This window comes from Phascolarctos cinereus, unplaced genomic scaffold (genome assembly GCF_003287225.1).
Source record: "Phascolarctos cinereus isolate Bilbo 61053 unplaced genomic scaffold, phaCin_HiC Scaffold_1;HRSCAF=81, whole genome shotgun sequence".
In the NCBI taxonomy this organism is placed as follows: Eukaryota; Metazoa; Chordata; class Mammalia; order Diprotodontia; family Phascolarctidae; genus Phascolarctos; species Phascolarctos cinereus.
The window spans coordinates 195,809,365-195,831,398 of record NW_027555514.1 but is presented as its reverse complement, the minus strand read 5'-3'; the positions used below and the strand labels follow the sequence as shown (position 1 = coordinate 195,831,398).

At 41.7% G+C, this 22,034-nt stretch overlaps 1 protein-coding gene across 1 annotated transcript in view; it reads left to right on the top strand.

Annotated features, from left to right (window-relative positions):
* The window catches only part of LOC110218752 (voltage-dependent calcium channel subunit alpha-2/delta-4), a 133,565-nt gene extending 111,545 nt beyond the window's left edge, over nt 1–22,020 (top strand). The window contains exons 26-28 of the mRNA XM_078156109.1: nt 4,105–4,167; nt 18,605–18,675; nt 20,612–22,020. Coding sequence (XP_078012235.1) covers nt 4,105–4,167; nt 18,605–18,675; nt 20,612–20,776 — 299 coding nt within the window. The 3' untranslated portion in view covers nt 20,777–22,020. The remainder of the gene's footprint in view (nt 1–4,104; nt 4,168–18,604; nt 18,676–20,611) is intronic.
* The last annotated feature ends 14 nt before the right edge of the window (nt 22,021–22,034 follow it).

Sequence of the window (22,034 nt, the reverse complement as noted above, 5' to 3'; positions counted from 1 at the left end):
TTCACTTTATTTATTATTATATTCCTTCATCACACATCTGATCTTGCCACCATTCATCCAAAGACAATTGAGGCAAAGAAGACTGGACTGCTGCTATAAGATTCAGGCACACTGGTGATATGGTTCCAGAAAGAACCCCTAAGCCTGGCTGTTCTTATGTTAATTTATAGGCTATTACAATAGTCTAAGTCAGGGGTGATGAGGGTCCAAAGCTATAGTAGTCACATGACTGGAGAATAAGGGATTGACAATGGATTGTATAGTGAGTCCCAAAATTCTTAGTGAAGTTTTAAGCTATTAAAGTGATACGGTTTGAGAAAGGATGAGGAGTTGAGGATGATTCCAAGGTTGTGAACCTGAATGTGTAGAAGGATGGAAGTGTCTTCAGCAGAAATAGATGTTACAATGTCACATAACCTATAGGGACCTCAGTTTCTTCACAATTCAGGGGAAGGGGGATATAATAGATAATGTGTAATAGCCATTCCAGCTCTAAAGTTTCAGGATTCTAACTTTTAGTCAGGTGCTGCCACAGTGAAAGATTCGCACCACATTACTTAAGGTTTTGTCAACTGTCTTCTTGAAGAAAATTTCCTGCTCATCACTTTTCAGCTGGTGAAAGACTAGAACGAGAGGCCTATTCTGCTTCTCCCGACCCATAAGCACCTACTGGACTTTTTACTCTCACTCAGCTTTTCCTCACAAAATGCATTTCCTTTCGAATCAGTCACTTCCCTTTCTTACCTTCCATTTCTTTTTTTCTCTCTCATCCTCCCTTGCCCTACCTGCCCCTAAACTTCCTTCAATCTTCCTTTTCCTGCCCCCAATCCTCAACCACATACATATATATCTCCTATCCTCCCTCCCTTCCTCTTCCTGCTACCCCTGCAGCGGTGGGTGTGCAAATGAAGTTAGAATTATTGCAACGAAAATTCTGGGCAGTAGTGAACCACGTAAGTACTGTGGTACCGAGGGCTGGACTCAAGTTTAGCAATAGTTAGAAATATAGCCTTACTCAAGGAGTAGAGGTGGGATTGGGGACAGAAGGAAAAAGGCTTAAAGATAGAGTAAGTGTGAGGGGAAAGATAATGAGCTCTCTTTGGACATGTGAGTTTAAGGTGCTTATAGAACATCTATGTGTACAATAGAGTTGGGGGTGTAAGACTAGAGAACAGGAAAGATATTAGGGCTAGACATGTAGTTTTGGCCTTTGGGAGTCATCTTCATAGAGATGATAATTGAATTCATGAGAGATCATAAGAGCACCAAGGAAGAGAGTACAGAGAGAAGAGAAGAAAGCGTAAGATAAAGTCTTAGGGGATACCCATACCTATGAGACAAGACTCATGATAGTTAGGGGAAAAAAAAGGCTGAGAGGCCAACAAAAAAATAGGAGGAAATCCCATAAGTAAGTTATCTTGAAAGCGGAAGGGAGACGAAAGTTGGATAGAGTGCAGAACAATATCAACACCTACAGAAAGGCCTGGGAGGATGAGTACTAAGAAAATTGGGGCATTTAAACTAAATTGTTGGTAACCTTGGACAGAGCAGTTTCTGTGGGATGGCGGTGGTCAGAAACCAGATTGCAAGGAGTTGAGGAGGGAGATGAAGGGAAAAGAAACTAGGAGAGTAAGCATCTATGGCTGTGAAAGGAAGATGTAGCTTGAGGGGATGGTAAGAGACAGTGAAGAGTTCGTAAGGGTAAGAGAGATCTGGGTTTGTTTGGGCAACAAGGGAGGAGCTAGTATATAAGAAGAGACATTGTTTGGGGATGGGGAGGTGAATCAGGGGAATGATCAAAGTGTGATCCCAGAGATATGGGGAGGAAAGGAAGACCAATGCTGTAAACTGAAAATTTGGTTTTGCCAAGGTCAAGAGACACATCTTTCTTAGAAACTAGAGCAAAGGAGGAGAGAATGCTGGATAATGTTAAAAGGATTTTAAGTATAGAATAGGGGAGAAGAGGGAGCTCATGAAGAATGATCTCTATTTTCTAAAGTAGGAGGCAAAGTTCCAGGAACTGAAATAACCATTTGTCTAGATGTTGGAGAGGGGGTTCCTATTCAGATATGAATTGGACTAGATGGCTTCTGAGATCCCTTTCTATATGGGATTCTTCAATTCGGTGTCTCTGTTAGAAGTCTCAGAGAGCTTTGCTGCTATTTCATTCAGCCAATGAGCTAGCTCTGAGTGATGGTGGAAGACAGTCCGAAGTACAGATGGCAGCTAGGTGGTGCAGTAGAGAGTGCCAGCCTGGAGTCAGGAAGACTCATCTCCCTGAGTTCAAATCTGTCCTCAGACACAGTCTAGCTGTGTATTCCTGAGCAAGTCATTTAACCTTGTTTGCCTCAGTTCCGTCATCTGTAAAATGAGCTGGAGAAGGAAATGGCAGATATCTCTCCTAAGAAAACCCCAAATGGGGTCATGAAGAGTTGGATACAACTGAACAACAACAAAAAGTGTAGATACTCATGTAACATGTTGGGAGGAAACGAGATACCTAATAGGAATGATCTCCACATCTGATGAAAATACAGGCCATACATAAATAACCCGGTCTAGGACAGACTCTGAGCCACTTTGGAGAGACAGAAAGACTTGTGGCTCTGGCTACCACCCAAGTCTACCCCAAGGTTGACTGGTCAGGCAGGCCAGGGTGTCAGTGTTGTGAGGAAAGGCGGGTATCCACGGAGTCAGTGTCAAAAGTGGAGAGGGGAAGGATCTTTATTTGGAAACTCGCCATCATTACCATGTCCAAAGGTACTGGAGTGGGGAGAGCATGGAATGCAGTGGGGCTTTATTCTTTGTTAGTCCCTCCCCCACTCAGCTCTTCTCTTGTCATAGTTGAGTGCTGGAATGACCTTAATTCTCTACCAGTGCCTTTCAGACAGAAGTTTCATGGAGAGTGACTAATGAATTTTCTCTCTCCCATCTCTCCGGTTCTCTGGTCCTGGCCTCTGGTTTGATGCCTTCCTTGAATCCTTTGTCTTTTACCCAGTCCAGTAACTTGGATGTAAGTAGATGAGTACTAAGGCCTTCGAATTCCCCCTTTTTTTCTGCCCTATGTCACACCCCAGATGTTTTCCACATGTAATTTATATGCATCCAACATGCCCATCATGAAGACAGTGCTACTAATTCTACTCTAGGTTAATCTCCATGCCCGAGAACCAGGTATCTTACCAAAGGGGTGGTGACAGTAAAAATGTTCCCTTTAGCCTTCCATCGATCTATATGCTCCACCCTTTCTCCATTATCAATCTACCTATTTTCCTATTTTTACTTCCCCTCAACTTTCATATGATTCTCACCTTCCTTTGACACAACAGGTCTTTCCCCTCCTTCCCTCTCCAGTTTTCTTCTAGCCCTTGTGTCTTTCCCTATCAGTTTTCTCCCTCTCCTCTTCCATTTGCTCCAAAGATTCTCTAGGCATTTGCTTCTAGCCCCTGGTGCTACAGGGAAATGGTCAAAGGTGTGGAGAGTGGGGAGGGAAACATGGAGGGGGAAAGAGGGGAGATGAAAAAGTCTATTTTAGCTGAGATACACTCACCCCATCAGCCTTGAGTAACAGGGGGAAAGTGTCATGAATTGTCACCTTGATGCTGGCTGTCCTTATGGTATCTGGGAATGGCTCATGAGTAGATACCATCTTTCAGGATGGGCCAGAGTGGTTTAAGAAAAGGCTGGGCCTCTAGAGTTGGACTGACTTTACCAGGGAGGGTCCTTTGCCTCCCTCTATGACATCTCCCCACCAAGTCACATGTATAGTACACACATGTCTTTTTTTCTTTTTCTAGTGCAGCCAAGTGGATGGGATCTGCTCACTGAGCTGTCAGGACAGTGTGAGTTCTTCCCATGGATTTCCCAGAGCATAAAGGGTAGGAGTAGAACTCATCACAGAATTGCTATGAACAGTTACATGGACCCAAGCACTCACAAGAGGCCAAGTTCCCTCTTTAAATACCCCTGCCTCTACCTCAATGCTGTAGAACTGGTTAGGGGAATGAGATGAAAGGGAGTTCCAAACTCAAACCAGGGCAGAAGGAATTGGGATTCTCCTAATCAAATCTGACCATCATGGTATATTTCTTCTCCCTCCTCCAGGACCTGGACTGCTTTGTCATAGACAACAATGGATTCATTCTTATTTCCAAGAGATCCGAAGAGGTAAGCGAGAGCTTCATGAAGAAGCAGGAACCTGGAAGGGAGGGGGTTGGGGGAAGAGGAGGTTTCTATCAACTTCTGCATATTCAAAGAAAACACTAAAACTACCTTTTGATTCACTCTAGACCCAGGAAATTATTAAAAATGTGAATTCCCTTCTTGGGACTACAGGGGTGGAGAAGGGACTTGATCTAAACTGGGAGCCATACATTCCCCCCGCACCTAATCAACCATGCTGACCCAAAACTCTGCGTTCTCTAAAACCACTGAATTTGACAAAATCAGAGTGTCAAAATATTCTCTGGACACAAACCAAACTGGGTGAGGTCTGTGGTAAGGAGCTTGGCTGGCAGCATTCTATTGGTGGCCTAGCATGGAGAGAACTGCAGAGAAGTACCCATTTATGTGTATCAAAATCTTGACCAAGTATCAACTTTGTGCTGGTTGAGCTAATGGTTTGACCTAGATAAAAGAGGCCTATAAGGCCTGGGTCTCCTCAAGAAGTCATGGTCCAGTATAGACATGAAAGCAAAGAACATGCCAGGGGAGCAAACCCCAGTCACTGTCCTGCTGATTTCTCATAATTCCTGGACCTCATTTAGTCATCTTTTCCCTTTCAGCAAATGTTATACTCCTCTTTCCCACCATCCTCTTAGTAAGTCACTACCCCCAATCCTTTGCAAACAAACAAAAAAAAATATGCCTACCTAGCCCCATCTACCTGCCACCAAGTGACAAAACCATTTGGTGACAGTAGAGAAAATAATAATCACTCTCATTCAAACTGCACTTTAGAATTTACAAGGCCTTTCTCCCACTATAATCCTGGGAGGTAGACTAGGCAAGTACTTTTATCCTCTTTTTTTAATTTGGATAACTCAGTGGATTTGTGATTTCATTAATATGAGTACTCTTTCCAGTGATACAGGTCTGCATTCTTTTTCTCTTCATCCACTTGGCTCTTCCCATGTAGATATTTAGGCTGAACTCTCATGGATCTCTAGGAGATCCATTTTAGGCCAGGCATGGTAGCAGAAAATTCTACTGAGGGTTGCTGAGGCTGGTAGACCCCTTGAGTTCTGGAATTCTGAGCTATAGTAGGTAAACCCAAGTGAGTGTCTACAAGTGAGTCTGACAAGCCCTTGAACATGGCAAGCCCTTGGAAATGGAGGGCTACTAGGCTGCCTTTGGAGAGGTGAACCAGGATAGGTTGAGAAATTGAGAGATAGAGAGAGAGGAAGGGGGGAGGGGGGAGAGAAGTAGGGGAGAGAGAGGGAGGAAGGGAGGGAGGGAGAGAGAGGGAGAGAGAGGGAGAGAGAGGAAGAGAGAGAGAGAGAGATTTCATAAATGAAGAAATTAAAGTTCAGGGAAGTTTAAGTGACTTACACAGAATCACACCATTGAGAAGTGACAGAGCTAGGTTCAAATATAGATATCCTGGCTCTGCTACTGAATGGTATTTAACATGTTTTGTCAATGGCTTAAAGACATTGTATTCTTTCCAAAACACAGCTCTGCTCACACCCTGCCTGATACCCACTGATACCCATCTGAACAAAAATCACCAATTATGTGATACGTGGCCTTTTCTGCCCTCTGAATAGTAAAGGGAAAGCTAATTGTATTATTTTTACTCACCAGCAAGGAGCTAGCTATGGCACTGCTGATACCCTTTGTTTTGCACATAGGAGCTGATCGCTGCCTCTGTAGACCATCCAAGTTCTTTGCCTTCCTTCTCTCTTCATTTTCTTCCTTCAGTGCCCCTCCCGACTATTTCTCTGCTCCTTAAAAGGGCACAGGGAATAAAAAGTCATTGATGCAACTAGATGCTTGTTAACAGCTCTGGCAGAAAGGTGGTGCTAAAGTAGTCCATGCCCAGGGACAAGGTCATCGTCTTGCTGCTCTTCACATGCGATTGAACCGCTTAAGCCTCCAACTTTTCTTGAGCATGAAAAGTTTTCTTTGCATCTGAAAGCTTCCTTGGCCTTCCATGTTTCTGCCCCTTAAGACCTTCAACCTTAATGACGTCTAAACCTAGCACACCCTACCTAACATTATTATTATCTAGTGATTTTAGTCATTTTGATGCCCTCTTAGGACCTTCAGTGTCCTCGTTTCTAAATTGAATAATAGTTCTTGTGCTACCTATCTCAGAGGACAGCATGGCATGCCAATGGAGTGCTGTACTTAAAGTCAAGAAGACCTGGGTTCAGTGGGGCAGCTAGGTGGCACAGTGGATAGAGCACTGGCCCTGAAGTCAGGAGGACCTGAGTTCAAATCCAGCCTCAGACCAAACACTTGACACTTACTAGCTGTGTGACCCTGGGCAAGTCACTTAACCCCAACTGCCTAACAAACAAACAAGAAAACAGAAGACCTGGGTTCAAATTCCTCCTCAGAAACTAGCTTTGTTTGACTCTGGGCTTTAGCCTCAGTTCCTTATTGGCAAAAAGACGGGGTGGACCAGATGTCCCTTCTAGGTCTGAATCCATGATCTAAGCTAAAGCATCATTTCCTCATCAATCAAATGAAGGTATAATAATCTGTCCAAATAGGGCATATATAAATAACCTCACTAGGCTATTTTGAGTTTCAAATCAGATTATCGTTATTAAAATTAGCAATATCTATACTGTTATAGGGGCTATCTTTCATAGAGGAGATATGTGGAAGCAGATAAATTACTGGACTTAAAAATCAGATATCCTGTGTTCAAATCCTGACTCTGCCACATACCAGTTATGAGACCATGGATGAGCCTCTTTGCTTCTCTGATTCTCACTCTCCTCATCTATAAAACAAGGGGTTTATATTGGATAATAATCTCTAAAGTTGCTTCCGGTTTAAAATCCCAAAATCCTATGATTTAGGCTTCTTACAGGAGCATGATGTAGCAGAAACCTCCCTCGAGTGTTGACTGGGTGGGGTGAATTTGAATGACATACTTAACTTTTCAGAGCCTCAGTTTTCTCACCTGTAAAATGGGACTAATAAAGCCTGTAGCCACAGCTACTTTGAAGGACTGCTGTGAGGATCAAATGAAATGATATATTTAAGCATTCTGCAAACATAAAGCACTATGTATTATATAGCTATTATCATTATTATTCTGGGTCCCAATGAGTATAAAGCTCTATGGGTAGAGGAAACTTAAGAGGGAGAAACTGAAACATTGTTGGACAGCAGGGGTTTGAATGTCACTGATCTGACCTCTTGAATCCAGTCTGGGAAAGAGAGAACAGGGCAAGACCCAGTTTGATTTGGCAAAATCAAAATTCCCTCTGGTGTCAAGGGGCCCTATCCTAGTGAAGCTTTTTATATATCATGGGAGATGGATTTCAGATTTCAGCATAAGGTAAGGAAAGAACCTCTTAACAATGGGAGCTGTCCAAAACTGAAATGACACTTCTCTAAGGTAGTAAGTTCTCTGTCACTGGAAGTGTTTTAACAGAGAATGGATAATAGTTGTCAAGGATAGAGATCATGGTTTTGAGTGGTGCCTTCCAACTTCATGATTCTATGATTGTTGACTCTTTTCTGCACATCCTATATTTACTGGTATAATAATCACTCTTACAGCATTGCCCTATTCGTATTTGGGAGCTGGGTGGAAAAAAAAAAAAAGACCAACAACAAAAAACAGGCTGAACAAGTGTTTCCTTTCCACCTTCCCATGTCTTCTTGCATTTTTATCCTCATTTTATCCTCATTACTTCCACCTCCCATCACCTTCTCTGCTCTCTCCTCTTCCTTCCCTGCTGCCTGCTAGCCCTGCCTGCTGCCAGATATTCCCTGATTCCTGATGCATATCTCATTGTCCACTGAAAGTTTCTCACAGTGGCCGCCAAATCTCTTATTTAATTGCCAGAAAACAAGCATAAAAAGTGTGGTCTTTATGCAAGTAAATATGGTATCATTACAAGTTCCCTTTTGTCACCTGGCCTACTCTGTGCCTTAACAATTAAATCAGTCTTGGGTCTGCTCTCTCTCCATCCTCCTCCAAAATGAACATGAGGGCTATTTTAAAAAGCTAACCTCTGGTGGCTGTTACTTCTCAGCTCTTGTCCTTGGCCAAATCACCTTGCTTTTCTGAACCTGTTTCCTCTTATATGAAGTGGGAATAATTATGACAGCACCATCTACCCCAAAAGGGTTGTAGTGAGGAAGGTGGGAGGGGCTGCACAGGTGGTGATAGGAAAGAATACAATTAACATATGATACAACATCTGTGACTAATCCTGTAATTAACAATTATGGCCTCCCTGAAAGAGACAGCTGTCTACATTATCAAATGCAAAAGCTGATAAACCCTTTGTGAAACGCTAGGAGAGATACTACGGGTGGAGTAAGACTAAATTGGCAGGCAGCTAATGGGGAGAACCAGAAGCAAGGAATAATAGCTGACATTTATATTATTCTTGACAGCTACAGCTAAGTGAAAGACAAGTTCAAATCCTGCCTCAAATACTTACTAGCTGTGTAGCCCTGGACAAGTCACTTAACCTCTGTTTGCTTCAGCTTCCCCAACTATAGAAGAGGAATAATAATAACACCTACCCCCCCCCGCCAGGGTTATTGTGAGGATCAAATAAGATAATATTAGTAAAGTATTTGGCACAGTGCCTGGCACCTAATAAGCATTATATAAATGCTTATTTTCTTCCTTCCTTTGCACATACTGGTTTATTTGGAATCAGATTTAGAGCTGAAAGGAAACTTAGAAGTCACATATTCCAACTCTTTCGTTTTGTACCTTGGATAGTAAATGGAAGAGCCAAGATCTGAAGCTAGGTTCTCTGCCTCTAAATCAAGCACTCTTTTCTCTACACTGTGCTCATAACCAATTTCTACAGTCTTTTAGAGACATTTCAACATCCCCCAGTGCAAGTACCTAATTGTACAGGTTCAATTCAATTCAACAAACATTTATTAAGCATCTGTGTCCAGCACTGTGTTAGGCACTGAGGGAAGATAAAATGGTTAGGTAAGATATGATTTCTTCTTTCCCAGAGTTGACCATATGCACAAATAATACGAAATCCTACATGAAGGGTAAATAAAGTATTATAGGAGGTACAAAGAGAGAAAGGCAATTAACTTCATGGAGGAGAAGCATAAAGAGAAGAAAGGAATTCAACAGGCAGAAGAGGGGGCATTGCAAGCATAGCAAAGAGCGTGAGCACAGGCATGTACAAGAGACAGCATGTCATCCAGCTGTACTGGAGTATGGTGTACATCAAGAGGAGTAGTGTGACAAAAGGCAAGAAAGTAAAAGGTGATATCAAATTGTACATGGCCTTGAATGTTATGCTAAGGAGTTCAAACTGTGTTAGCAGAGGAGTGAGGTGACTAGAAAGAAAATCAGCCTGGATACTATTGTATGCAGGTAATTGGTAATTGGGCAAGTAGGTGGTGTAGTAGATAGAGAGCTGGTCAGGTAGCATAGTGGATATTGTGCTGGTCCAGGAATCTGGAGGACCGGAGTTCAAATTTGGCCTCAGATACTTAATAGCTACGTGACCCTGGGCAAGTCACTTAACCCTGTTTGACTCAGTTGCAAAATAAGCTAGAGAGGGAAATAGCAAAGCACTCCAAGTATCTTTGCCAAGGATACCCCAAATGGGGTCATGAAGAGTTGGACGCAACTGAAACAACCGAACAACAACAAAAGTGGGGATGACTATTTCATAGAGTCAAAGGACTGAAATCCTGTGACTTGGATACAACCTTGACAATTTAGTCCAACCCATACCTGACAGGAGTCCCCACCGTGACATACCCACCAAATGGTCATCAAGCCTCTGTCTGACAACTAAGGAAGGGCATAGCACCTCTGGAGGTACCACATAGTTCTAATGGTCAGGAAATTTTTCCTAAGCTTGCTTCTTATCAACTTCAGCGTAGCTCTTAGTTCTACCTTCTTGAGTTAACAAAACAAGGCTAATCTTTTTTTGCACGTGACAATCTTTCAAATACTGGAAGAGGGTTATCAATCCTCCTAGAGCCTTCTCTTTTCCAAGTTAAACATGTCTAGTTCCTTCACCAGGAGATTCTGTCTCCTTCCTGCTCTGCCACCTTGTAGCAAAAGGCATTTGACAAAGGCTACCACTCCAGAGGACAAAGAAAGCACTAGAGGGATGGGAAGAACCTCGTGCCAGGATCCACCTTGATTCCTGTCTCCTTCTTCATCCCACCCTCAAGCTCCCTGTTCCAATAAGGTGTTTGCATACTTCTCTATATAGACCCTAAGCTAGTGGGATGAGCCCGAGATTGGCTCCTGACCTGACCCAGAAGAAATTTCTTGACTGAGACAGGGGATGATCCTTATGTCGAGGTCTCCTTCCCTGGGATGTTTGTTTTCTTTGCCTTTGTGGGTCTTTTACCTTTTGATTTCTAACTTCCTTCCTAGCCTTTAGCTGTCTCGCCTTGCTTTTCATTACTTGGGTTCTCCTATTTCTCATCTTCCTTCACGATTTCTGTCCCATGATGCTCCCCAATCTCCAATACGTGAAGTGTGCCTTGCTTTTGGTTTGGCATTTGGATTTTTACATAGTTTTGTCCTGACCTTTAATTCACATGTTCTTGTAGGCTTATGAGTCTCTGACTAGTTGCCAACATACCACCAAGCCAAGACCCAAAATCTGGTGCCTTCCTGGCTGACCTGACCTGGATTTCTCATTCTGTCTTTAGGCTCTGCCATCCCAAGTTTTCCACCTTCCCTCCAACATTTGTCATTTTTCCCTTCTATCATTTTAGCCAATCTGATTACTGCCACCTAGTCCACCTTCCTATTGTGCCACAGGGTACACAAGTGTAAGCAGTGCTGGGCGAGCAGGTATAATATAGCCAACATAGCAGGGTGGGGTCAGAGAGGAATCAAAGGACCACATACCTGTAGATGTGGCAGTGACTGTGACCCACAAGTGACAGGGGCTACTCTGAACCTGGGATCACTTAGAGCTTCCCAGTGGTGGCCCAGTTGAGTCAGGCCCCTTCAGCCATTCTGTCTACTTCCCTGCTTTCCAAAGTAAATGCTGGTGCTGATCAACTGACCAAGGAGTCAGGTTGTGGGTGGGGAGGACACACCACAACCTAATAAGCCAAAATTCTAATTCCAGTTCAACTTGTAGGATTTCATCCTGGTTCCTCTCATCTATGTTCCTCCATAATTCCTCTGCAAAAGTTACAGCCAACATTTCTAAAGAATGTTAGTGCTCAATTTTTGTGTCAGACGGCAGCTTAGGAGGGCTAAAAGTGCCATGCATCTTCCCAAATGCATTCCAGCCAACTCTCTTCCTTCTGTTTAAGAAGTAAAAGTATCATTCAAGAAATGAATGATTGGTCAGAAAAGGAGGTGGGCTGGTACTGTAGCAAGAGTAAAGATAGACCATAGTCTGTATGTTCCATGAAATGCTAAATCTCTAGAGGAAAGCCTCCATCGTGTTAGAGAGATCCTCTCTGGAGGATTTATGTGAGAATGTGGACAAGAATGTCCTAGGACATGAAGATGTAAATGAAATGTAATCTATACGATGGGGAGGAGTCCCCACCCTGAGGTTTTCTCCTACCTATTCAAGTATTCCCCATAACAACCCTGTAAGTTGTTACTGTTGTTACTACTGTTAACATGGCTATCCCCATGTTAAAGATGAGGAAATTCATATTTAGGGAGGCTGTGACTTGACTGCAGTCAACAGTCTATAGAAAGCTGGACCTTGAAGCCCTATACTCTGATTCCACAGCCAGGGCTCTTTTCCACTCTGGGGCCAGAGCTCTCCTTAGGCTCCCTAACTCTGGGACTGTTCCAGTTTTTGTTGATCTACCCCCATCTTTTCCCTTACCTCACCTTTTCCCCAGTTCTCTTTGTCTTCTCCTCCCACTCATCGTTTCATGCTGTCATTCATATCACTCTAGGTGCCTGGGAAAGACCTTCTTCCACCCCTAGTTACATTGCATCATATGCTCCCTGTCCTTTCCCTTTCCACCTCCTCCAATTCTAGACAATTTTATTAAGAACTGATATCTTTCCAAGGGCCTCCCCCAATGCCACCCACACTTGTAACAACTAATTACATTTTCTTTTTCATTATCATTTTAATAATTATCAATAAACATTTCAAAATACAAAAGGAAAGGGAATTGTGTAAGAAAACTGTGAGCTTGTTTGTTTTTTAAGAAGTCTATACACCATATATGATACAAAACAGCTCCATATTCCTTTCCTTCTGTACTTGTTTTCTTCTGTGCATTTTAAAAAAAAAGCTTTATTAATGCTCTTTTTTTTACATATCTATCACTGCCCACTAACCTACCCCCCTCCTTCCACCCAATAGATGCTTCCCCTTGTAAAAAACGTATAGTCAATCAAAACAAATGAGCACATGGGCTGCATTGGAATATGTTTATCTCATTCTGCATCTCTAGTCCACTGCCTCTTATATTTTTTGCTTAACCTTGTCACACACATTAGCCATTCCTTCTCAGGCACAGGATTGGTTTATTTATGGGGCTTTAGCTCCCTTACTAGCTGTATCACGTTGGGCTCAGTTTTTTCTATAAAATGGAGAAAATTATATACATACTGTCTACCTCACAGGTCTATTATAGAAAAAAACATATTGTAAGCTTTAAAGTATTATAGAAATGTACCTATCATCATCATCATTGTTATTGTTATTATTATTATTTTATGTGAGAGAGCAGCTGGGGATCATTGAAAGTCCTGAAAATTTTCCCAAATGCAATCCAACCTGTTCTCTTTATTTGTCCAGGATATCTGTTAAATGGGATGTCTGTCCAACTTCCTATCTTAATCTGGACAGTATATATTCTACATCCACTTTATTTTTCCTGTGTGGACTGCTAGACTTATCTCCGAGTGCCTGCAGATGTAGTTAAGGCCTCTTTACCACCAGTATTTTCCAACAAATCATGTCATATCACCATCAATTGTGGATGACTCAGAAAAGCAATGGAGACACATGGTAGATATGTGGCAGATTGTAGCATATAAAGTTATAATTGGAGCAAGAATTAGCATAAAAGACATCATTGAAGATATGTATTATTGGAAAAGGAAGAGGCCCTATTAGGTGGTGAGAGCAAGACTTAGCGGATGGATGAACAGTGGTACTCATAAAATGTTAAGAGACTAAGAGAAAGGCATGTTGGGGAGACATGACTGCCCAAAATTTTACAATATGAGAAGTCTGAATGGGCTGTGATCTCTACCAACAGGGTGTACACTGATGAAATCATGGCTTCACTGAAGTTTGAGTAGTATTGTCATAAATGATGACTACCTTAAAACTAAATGATCACTGGTCCATCTCAAAAAATGAAAAGTCATCTGACAGTAGGACGTGAGCTTTGAGTAATCTTTCCAAGAGGGAGATGGGTTTGCACTGAGCTGTTATTCACATCCCCTGGCACCTGGTCCCTTCCTTGTACCCAAGGGCACTTATTTTCAAGCAGTTGACCCAGTAAGGGAGTTTAGTTTGCAAATGTGGAATGGAATAAAATTAAGATATCGGACTTAAACTTATCCCTGGATCAGGGAGTAATGGGATACTGGCTTCTCTAACACACATCAGGATCCCCTTCTTCCCTAAAAGAGAGATGTGGGCTTCATCACAACCTATTACAGAGAAGCAACCTAACATAGGCATGCAAATTAGCCCATCCCTGGGGCCTAATAGGAATTAGGCAGTGGGACAGCAGAAATGCTAATCAGCTTTGACTTCTTTCTCCTTACCCATCTGCTCCCAGCCTCTGGTTGTTTGTGTAGAGCCTCTGTCAGACATCCTCACGTGACCCCCTTTCTTGCCCAACAGCCATCCCAAATCCTGGCTGCCTTGTTTTAGACTAAATATATGCTACATGTAAACATACTCTAGGGTCCTTTTATCCAATCCACTTAAAATTCATTTACTCAGTTGGTCATCTCCAACTAAGTAGAGAACTGAGGGCAGCACGATTAGCTCCGTTTCCCTGGGTCCTTCTGGCATAGGCCTATCTGGACACTCCCAATAACAGAGCCTTCTCTAGGCCGTTGGAGTCCCTTGTGATAAGAAAACATACCATCTTTTTTGTATTTTATTTTAATGCCTTCTCAACAACCCAAAGAGCAATGGAAAGTGGGTCTAAGTGGGACAAAGACTACTGCCAGTGATGACTTGAAGGCAGAAATGGCATAAGATCATTAGATCTAGAGTTGAAAAAGATCTTAGAGCTCTCATTTCACAGATGAGGAAAGTGGCTCATCAAGGGCATGTATGTCTATGAGACAAAGTAGGCTTGTCACCTAGTAATAGTGAGGGAAGACCAGCGGACAGCCTGGATGCACTGGTACCCCCCAAACATTAAAAGAATCAAAGGACAGCAAGCATCCAGTGCTTCAGGCAGATCCTCCGTGGAAGATTATGAACCCATGAGTGAAAATCATCCCAGATGGCACTTGTTTGGCTCCATCTGCAAAGGCAGAATCACTAGAACTGAGGGTAAAAGTTACAAAGAAGCAGATTTTGACTCAACATAAGGAAAAATCTCCTAATACTACATGTCCAAATATAGAATAGGCTGCCTCAAGCAGAAGCTAGAGAACTACTTTTGGGGCTATCATAGAAATGATTCTTGTTCAAGTATAGATTGGACTAGATGGTCTCTGAGATTCCAACAAATTGAGATTCTGTTGCTCTTTGAAGGCAAAGAGGGGTTGCTATCTGCACTAGTAAAGGAAGTAACCACATTAATGAAATAATAAATGCACTATTGTCAGATTCAACGTGAGCTAATGGAGAGAGCTGGCTATGGAGTCGGGAAGTCCTGGGTTCAAATTCTTTCTTTGATATATATGTATGAATCCTGTATGACCCTGGATGAATGACTTACCCTTTCAGTGCCCCAAGTATTTTTTCATGCACTGTTACAAATTGCAGAATAGTTCCTAATCTGCTTTGGTGGAGAGAGTTCCACATATCAATGAAATCACAGGTCCATACCCCTCCCCACAAAAATGTATTGGTAACAGATGTATTATACTTAGATATGTTATAAAGTGAGGGTTTGGCCTGCTGGTCAGTTGGCTATTACCTTTCTTTTTTCTTCTTTGTTATGAGGGATAGCTAGGTACCTGGATGGGTGGGGAAAATATATTTTGAAATGAAGGTGATGTAAAAACAAAAGACATATATTAAAATTTAACTAAAAAAGATTCTATAAATCAAGACTTTTAAAAAATATTTTTGTTACACTTTGAGTTCTGAGTTGTCTTCTTCCCTCCCTCCCAACCCCACATTAGAGAAGCCAACATTTGATATAGATATATATGTGGAACCATACAATACATACTTTCATATATCAGTTTTTTCTCTGGAGGTGGATACCATTCTCTTTCCTAAGTCCTCCATGGTTGATTTGAATAACTTCGTCATTGACAGTTACTCTTCAAAAAATATTACTGTTACTATATACAACATCATCTAGATTCTGCTCATTTCACTTTGCATTATTTCATGCAAATCTTTCCATGTTTTTTCTAAAATCAATCTGCTTGTCATTTCTTACAGCACAGTAGTATTCCATCTCAATCATATAACACAACTTATTTAGCTATTTCCCAACTGATGGTCATCCCTGCAATTTCCAGTTCTTTGCCACCACAAAGAGAGTTGCTATAAATATTTTATGTAAATAAAATATTTTATATAAATTTTATAAATAGTTTTAATAGAAAAAATGTAGTAGACTGCAAAAACATTGAATTTGGAATTGGAAAGTACCATTTGCCACTCTGTGCTCTTGAACAAACCACTTCATCTCTCCTAGCCTGTTTCCTCATTTGTAAAATGAGACTAAGGGATTACCTATTTCATGGGGTTATGAGATTCAAATGAGATAATGCACCATAAAATATTCACCTGATCACTATCATTTTGTGTTTAGTTACATTTTGGAGTGGTTACTTCTAGCACTTAATGTCAAATTAAAAATCTATCTTGAAATCACAACTATTTCTCTCCATTTGTCCTCATGCTAGCTTCACTTTCAGAGGGTGACATTTCCTGACCTTGTATGCAGATTTGGGGATACAATAGTCCTCTATCTACTGACTATAAGACATGTTACAGAAAAGGAAACATGGTCTAGTGGAAAGAACACCAGCCTAGGAGCCAAAAGACTTGGGGCTTCATTTTGGCTCCAGTATTTCCTCGTTATGAAATCTCAGGCCCTCTACTAAAGTTCTGTTCTGGTGCCTCAGTGTGGCATGAGGGTAACCATGGCTGTGCCAATAGAAGCCAAAAGCTTCAGCAGATTCTTTCAAGTACAGGGCTGGGGCCCGATGGTAGTTCTGGTACTCAAGATGTAACCTATTTAAATCATCTACGTAGAGAATTCCTGCTATAAAAACTCCCTCTTGGGCAGCAAGGTGGCGTAGTGAATAGAATACCGCCCCTGGACTCAGAAGGACCTGAGTTCAAATCGGCCTCACACACATAACACTTACTAGCTGTATGACCCTGGGCAAGTCACTTAACCCCACTGCCTAGCTAAAAATAAAATAAAATAAAATAATGACAAAACAAGAAAATGATAAATGTTGGAGAAGATATGGGAAAATTGGAATGCACTAATGCACTGTTGGTGGAGTTGTGAAATGATTCCACCATTTTGGAGAGCAATTTGGAACTATGCCCAAAGGGCTATAAAAATGTGCAATACCACTTCTACGGCTGCATCCCAAAGAGATCATAAAAATGAGAAAAGGACCCACATATACAAAAATATTTATAGCAGCTCTTTTTGTGGTGGCAAAGAATTGGAAATTGAGGGGATGTCCATCAAGTGGGGAATGGCTGAACAAATTGTGGTATATGAATGTAACGGAATACTTTTGTGCTATAAGAAATGATAAGCAGACAGACTTCAGAAAAACCTAGAATGGGTTGTATGGGCTGATGCTGAGTGAAGTGAGCAGAACCAAGAGAATGTTGTACACAATAACAGCCACATTGTGCAATGACTAATATTGATAGAATTAACCCTTCCCAGCAATACAAGGATCTAAGACATCTCCAAAGGCCTCGTGATAGAAAATGCTATCCACATCCAAAGAAAGAACTACAGAATTTGAATGCAGATTGAAACATATTATTTGCTATTTTTTCTCTTCTGTTGAGTTTTGTTTCCTCTTTCTGGTGGTTCCTCCTATTGGTTCTAATTCTTACTTACAACATCACTAATGTGAAAATATGTTTAATAGGAATGTATATGTATAGCCTATATCGGATTGTGTGCCATCTTGGGGAGGGTGGTGAGGAGGAAGGGGGAGAAAAATTTTAAACTCAAAAGCATATGCAAGTGATTGTTGATGAATCAAAATAAATTAATTTTAAAAAATAAAATAAATAAAAAATAATAACTCCCTCTTCTGACACAAACAGGTACCTTGTTTATAACTCCTCATTTATAAGAGAGGTACTGAAAAGTTAAGTGACCCTGGCTCTTTCTGACTCCAAGCTTGTGCTTTATCCACTGTGTTTATTTGTTCTTTACAAGTAAGATGTTATTATGTCAACAATACGGGCTTTATTAACCCAGTGGGCAATCATCCTCTATCCTCAAAAGATAAATTTCCTTGGCATTTTGATTTTACACTGCCATGTTAACAAATCCTTACATTCTTGAGTGTGTGGCTAGCACGTGGGATACCTCCTCAGGAACCCGGATAATAATTGCCTTTCTTGGCTTCTGTTTGCTACATTTATTCAGTTTCTCTGCCAGAGAACTGTAGTGGTAACAGGCATAGTAGCAGTGACAGTAGCAGCAGTCACAGCAACAATAATACTTACCTGGATATTTCAAAAGAGCCTGGATTTCATCCCTCCAGTAAACCACCACTAGCTTGTGTTATAACAAGTGAATTATTAATAGAGTTTAGTTGCTATAGTCCAAATGAGCCCCCAAATGACCTATTTATCACCTAGTAACCAGCCTTCTAGTGATGAGCCTCTCTGAATTTAGCTGGATTGTTTCCATACTCCAAGGTTTTTTAATGATATTAATAATTCTCATTTGTATTCACGTTTCTGGTCTACAAGAAACTTTGTTCATGAACCTTTGAGGTAGATAGTGCCAGTATCATTATCACAATTTACAGATAAATAAACTGAGATTCAGAGAGTTTGTGGAGGAAAGATAATAATTAAGTATGCCTCACGCTTCCTTGTTTTGATTTTCTCATTCAAGCTATCTCCCTTCAGTACCTAGTCCACCCCTATGGGGAAATGAGGTTCTCCTATTCAGAAATTAATTTTGGGACACAGCCTGAAGCCCCTAAAGAACAGCTCTGCTGGGAAACTGAGCAAACTTTTACTTATGCCTCCAAATACATCTTCCCTCTCCTACTTTCTTGGTATTTTTTTCTCTCCTCTTTTTGCAGACTGGAAGATTCCTGGGGGAAGTGGATGGTTCAGTCATGACCTACCTGCTCAACATGGGGGTATTCAGCCAGTAAGTAGGGAGCCCCCTTAACCCTGAGGACATGTCTCTCTTTCCCTCATCCTGAGTTACAGATGTGGCCAAGAATGATGTTTAGGAGCCCAGATTGCTCTCCAAAGCCTGGAATGGGGAGCCAGTGATGAAAGCCCCTAGAGTCCAAAAATTCCTTTTTAGACATCAGGGAATGGGCATGTTGGGATTGGGGGGGGAAGGTAAGGAGAGAATCATTGAGCTAGTGTAGAATTCTCCAGATCTCTCCAGTTATTTAAGTCTAAATTGTTTTCTGTAACTTAACTTCTCCATTCCCCTGCCTAGGGTTTACAGAAATGCCACTTTAAACATTTGCTTTTCTCTTGTTTGCTTTGAATGGATGTGTTACTTCTAATCAATTCAGTTCAGCAAGCATTTAAGTGACTACTAGGGAGGCTCCTAAGGGCTGGGGAAACAAAGACAAAAATACACCAGTTCGTTAAGAAGCCTACATTCTACTGGGGAGAAGGGTGAACTGCATTAAGTTCCTCCAGGGTAGAGTTCAGGGGCGGTTAAGTGCTCTCTCAAAGCAGCAAGGTAAGTTCAACCACAGCTAGTGTTTTTTTTTTTAAAGCAGGCCAGGTATCATCAGTCAATAAGCATTTAATAAGCACTGATTATAACTATGTTAAGAGCTGGTGATACAAAGAATGGCAAAAAACCAGGATCCCTACATTCAAGCTCACACATAATGGTGTACCTAATATGCAAATTACCATGTGCTATATAACACATATACTCAGGCCTTACTTTCTCAAGGCCATGCCTGCAACATGACCTCTCCTCCCCCCAGGGTTTCAAGGTCCCATGAGAAGTTTATGGGGTATCCTTCTACTCTCATCAACTCAAGCCCCCAACAATTGTGTTCCTACCCTTTGTTAGGGGGCCAATAACTATCACTCCCAAACCTCTCTAACATTGGATAGCTTTTACAAGGGGCATTTACTTCACATATGAGCCATACTTCACAAATGCACAAATATTTCCCCCAGTAATTTGATGAAATTTTCTTCTCTATACCAACTCAGTCTCTGGGGTAGGCTCAAAACCTTGCTCAGTTTCTACATAGTATTGGTCCTACTAAATTCATAGCCATAGGTGGCATTGAAGCTGGATGAGTCCTTGTTTCAACTCTCACGGACATGGGTCTAGAAAGTCTTTCCTGAAGATCATTCCTTGAGGCATTGATGCTGGGCTGGAGACAACCCCCAGCATGGGTTCTGACAGCTGGATTCCTGTGGCTGACCTTCCTGATCAAGTTGAAGATTCTTATTCCTGAAGGTAGAATAAAAAAAAAAATGAAGGAAAAAGTCAAGAAGGCCCCATTTTGCTAGGGGCCATGAGGAGGGGTGAAGAAGGCCCTGAGATCCTTCCCCCAAGGCAGGCATTTCCCTTATACATCATCACAATTCTCCAGGGACCATCTTTCCACGTGGAACGACATCATCTGAACAAGCCATTCAGTTCTGTGCACATGCCAGAGCCCTATTATACATGCAAGATGTACTTATTATAAATGGAAAGAAATCTCAGAGGGAGTGCACTAGCAATGGGAGGAATCAGAAAGTCTCTTGCAGAAGCCAGGATTTGAAGCAGTCTTGAAGGAGGCCAGGAAGCCAGGAGGTAGTGGCAGTGAGGAGGGAGAGCTTTCCATGTATGGGGGAAAACCAATAAAAAGGCATAAAATAAGCAGAGGACATTCAAATGTCATGTTCAAGGAGCCAGGCCAGTGGAATTGGATAGGAGAGTGTGTAAAGAAGAATAAAATGTAAGAAGACTGGAAAGTTAGAAAGAAGCCAGGTGGTAAAAGGCTTTAAATGCCAAATAGAGTATCTTACATTTGAATCTGGAGGTAACAGGGAGCCACCGAGCAGGACAATTTGCTTCCTTCTTCACACACAGCTCTCTTGTTTTACAGAGTGACCATGTACGACTACCAGGCCATGTGCAAAATGTCCCATCATCACCACAGCGGGGGGCGGCACCTTCTCAGCGTGAGTATCACATCATCCGTTCCCCTTTTCAGTCACTATCCCCAAATGAAGGTAATGGCTTTACGAAAATTTTATCCGAGAGGGCCTGAACTCATAGAATGTACAAGTTTTACAGACAAAGTGTAAATATAATCTAGATCAGTGGAAAATCAAACAGAAGCAATACCTGCAGGCTGCCTATTGACTTAGAAAACCACAAATGAACATTATCTATGTCATGTCATATTTTTATTTATTTTGTTAAACCTTTCCCAATTAAATTTTAATAGACTGGGGGCTGTACCGAGGAGTTTTGCCCAGGCTGTGAGTTTAACACCTCTGATCTAGACCAAAACCTCATTTCACAGATGAAGAAACTGAAGCCCAGACCGATGAAGTGGCTAGCCCCATACACTCATCACACACTCATAGAGGGATTAGGCTAGCTCCAGTTTTACTCCATTCGTGTTTCCATATGTGGCCAAGGAACCAAGCCCATGGACTCCCGTAGCAACTAGCTCCACCTACCCCTCTACACCAAATGCTACAAAGCCAGTGAGAAGAGGTCTCAGAAACCATCAAGTCCAATCTGCACCTGAACAAGAATCCCTGACAAACAGTCATCCAGCTTTAGCCTGAAGGTCTCCACCGAGGGTGGATGTGCCACCTACCATGGCAGCACATCCCACTTTTGGCCAGTTCTCATTGTTAGAAAGTTTTTCCTTACATCAATCTTAAATTGGTCTCTCTGAAACTTGTACTAATAGTAATTGAAAGTTTAATCCCTCTTTCACGTGACCACTTTTAAAACACTTGAAGTTCCCCCCACACACATCTCTCTGCCCTCCTTCTACCTCCCGATCCCCAACTCAGATTATCTTTTTAAACTAAAAATCCTTCCAGGTGACTCTCACAGGCCATGGACTTCAGTCCTCTCACCATCCTGTTCATCTTCTTCCAAATGAATTACATAATGTCCTTTCTAACCTGCGGTGCCCAGAACCAAACACAAATATACAGATGTAAACTTACCAGTGAAAAATGCTTGATGATTAGTGCCTCCCTCATTCTGGACACCATGCTTCTTTTCCTGTTAGTTTTTTTGGTTCCCATGCCAAACTTCATTTATATTGTGCTTGTAGTGCAGTAAATTCCACTGCTCCCCCAAGTCATTTTCACAAGAAAATAATCTAGTCAAACCGTCCCCATTTTGTGCAACTGATTCTTTGAATTCAGGGGTATAATATTTATCCCTATCAAATTACATCTTAGTCATTCCACTGTTCTAATTAACAATTATGTCAGCTATCTCTCTCAAAGACATCATCTACAAATATAATAACCCGAGGGCAGACTGAGCAAGAATTC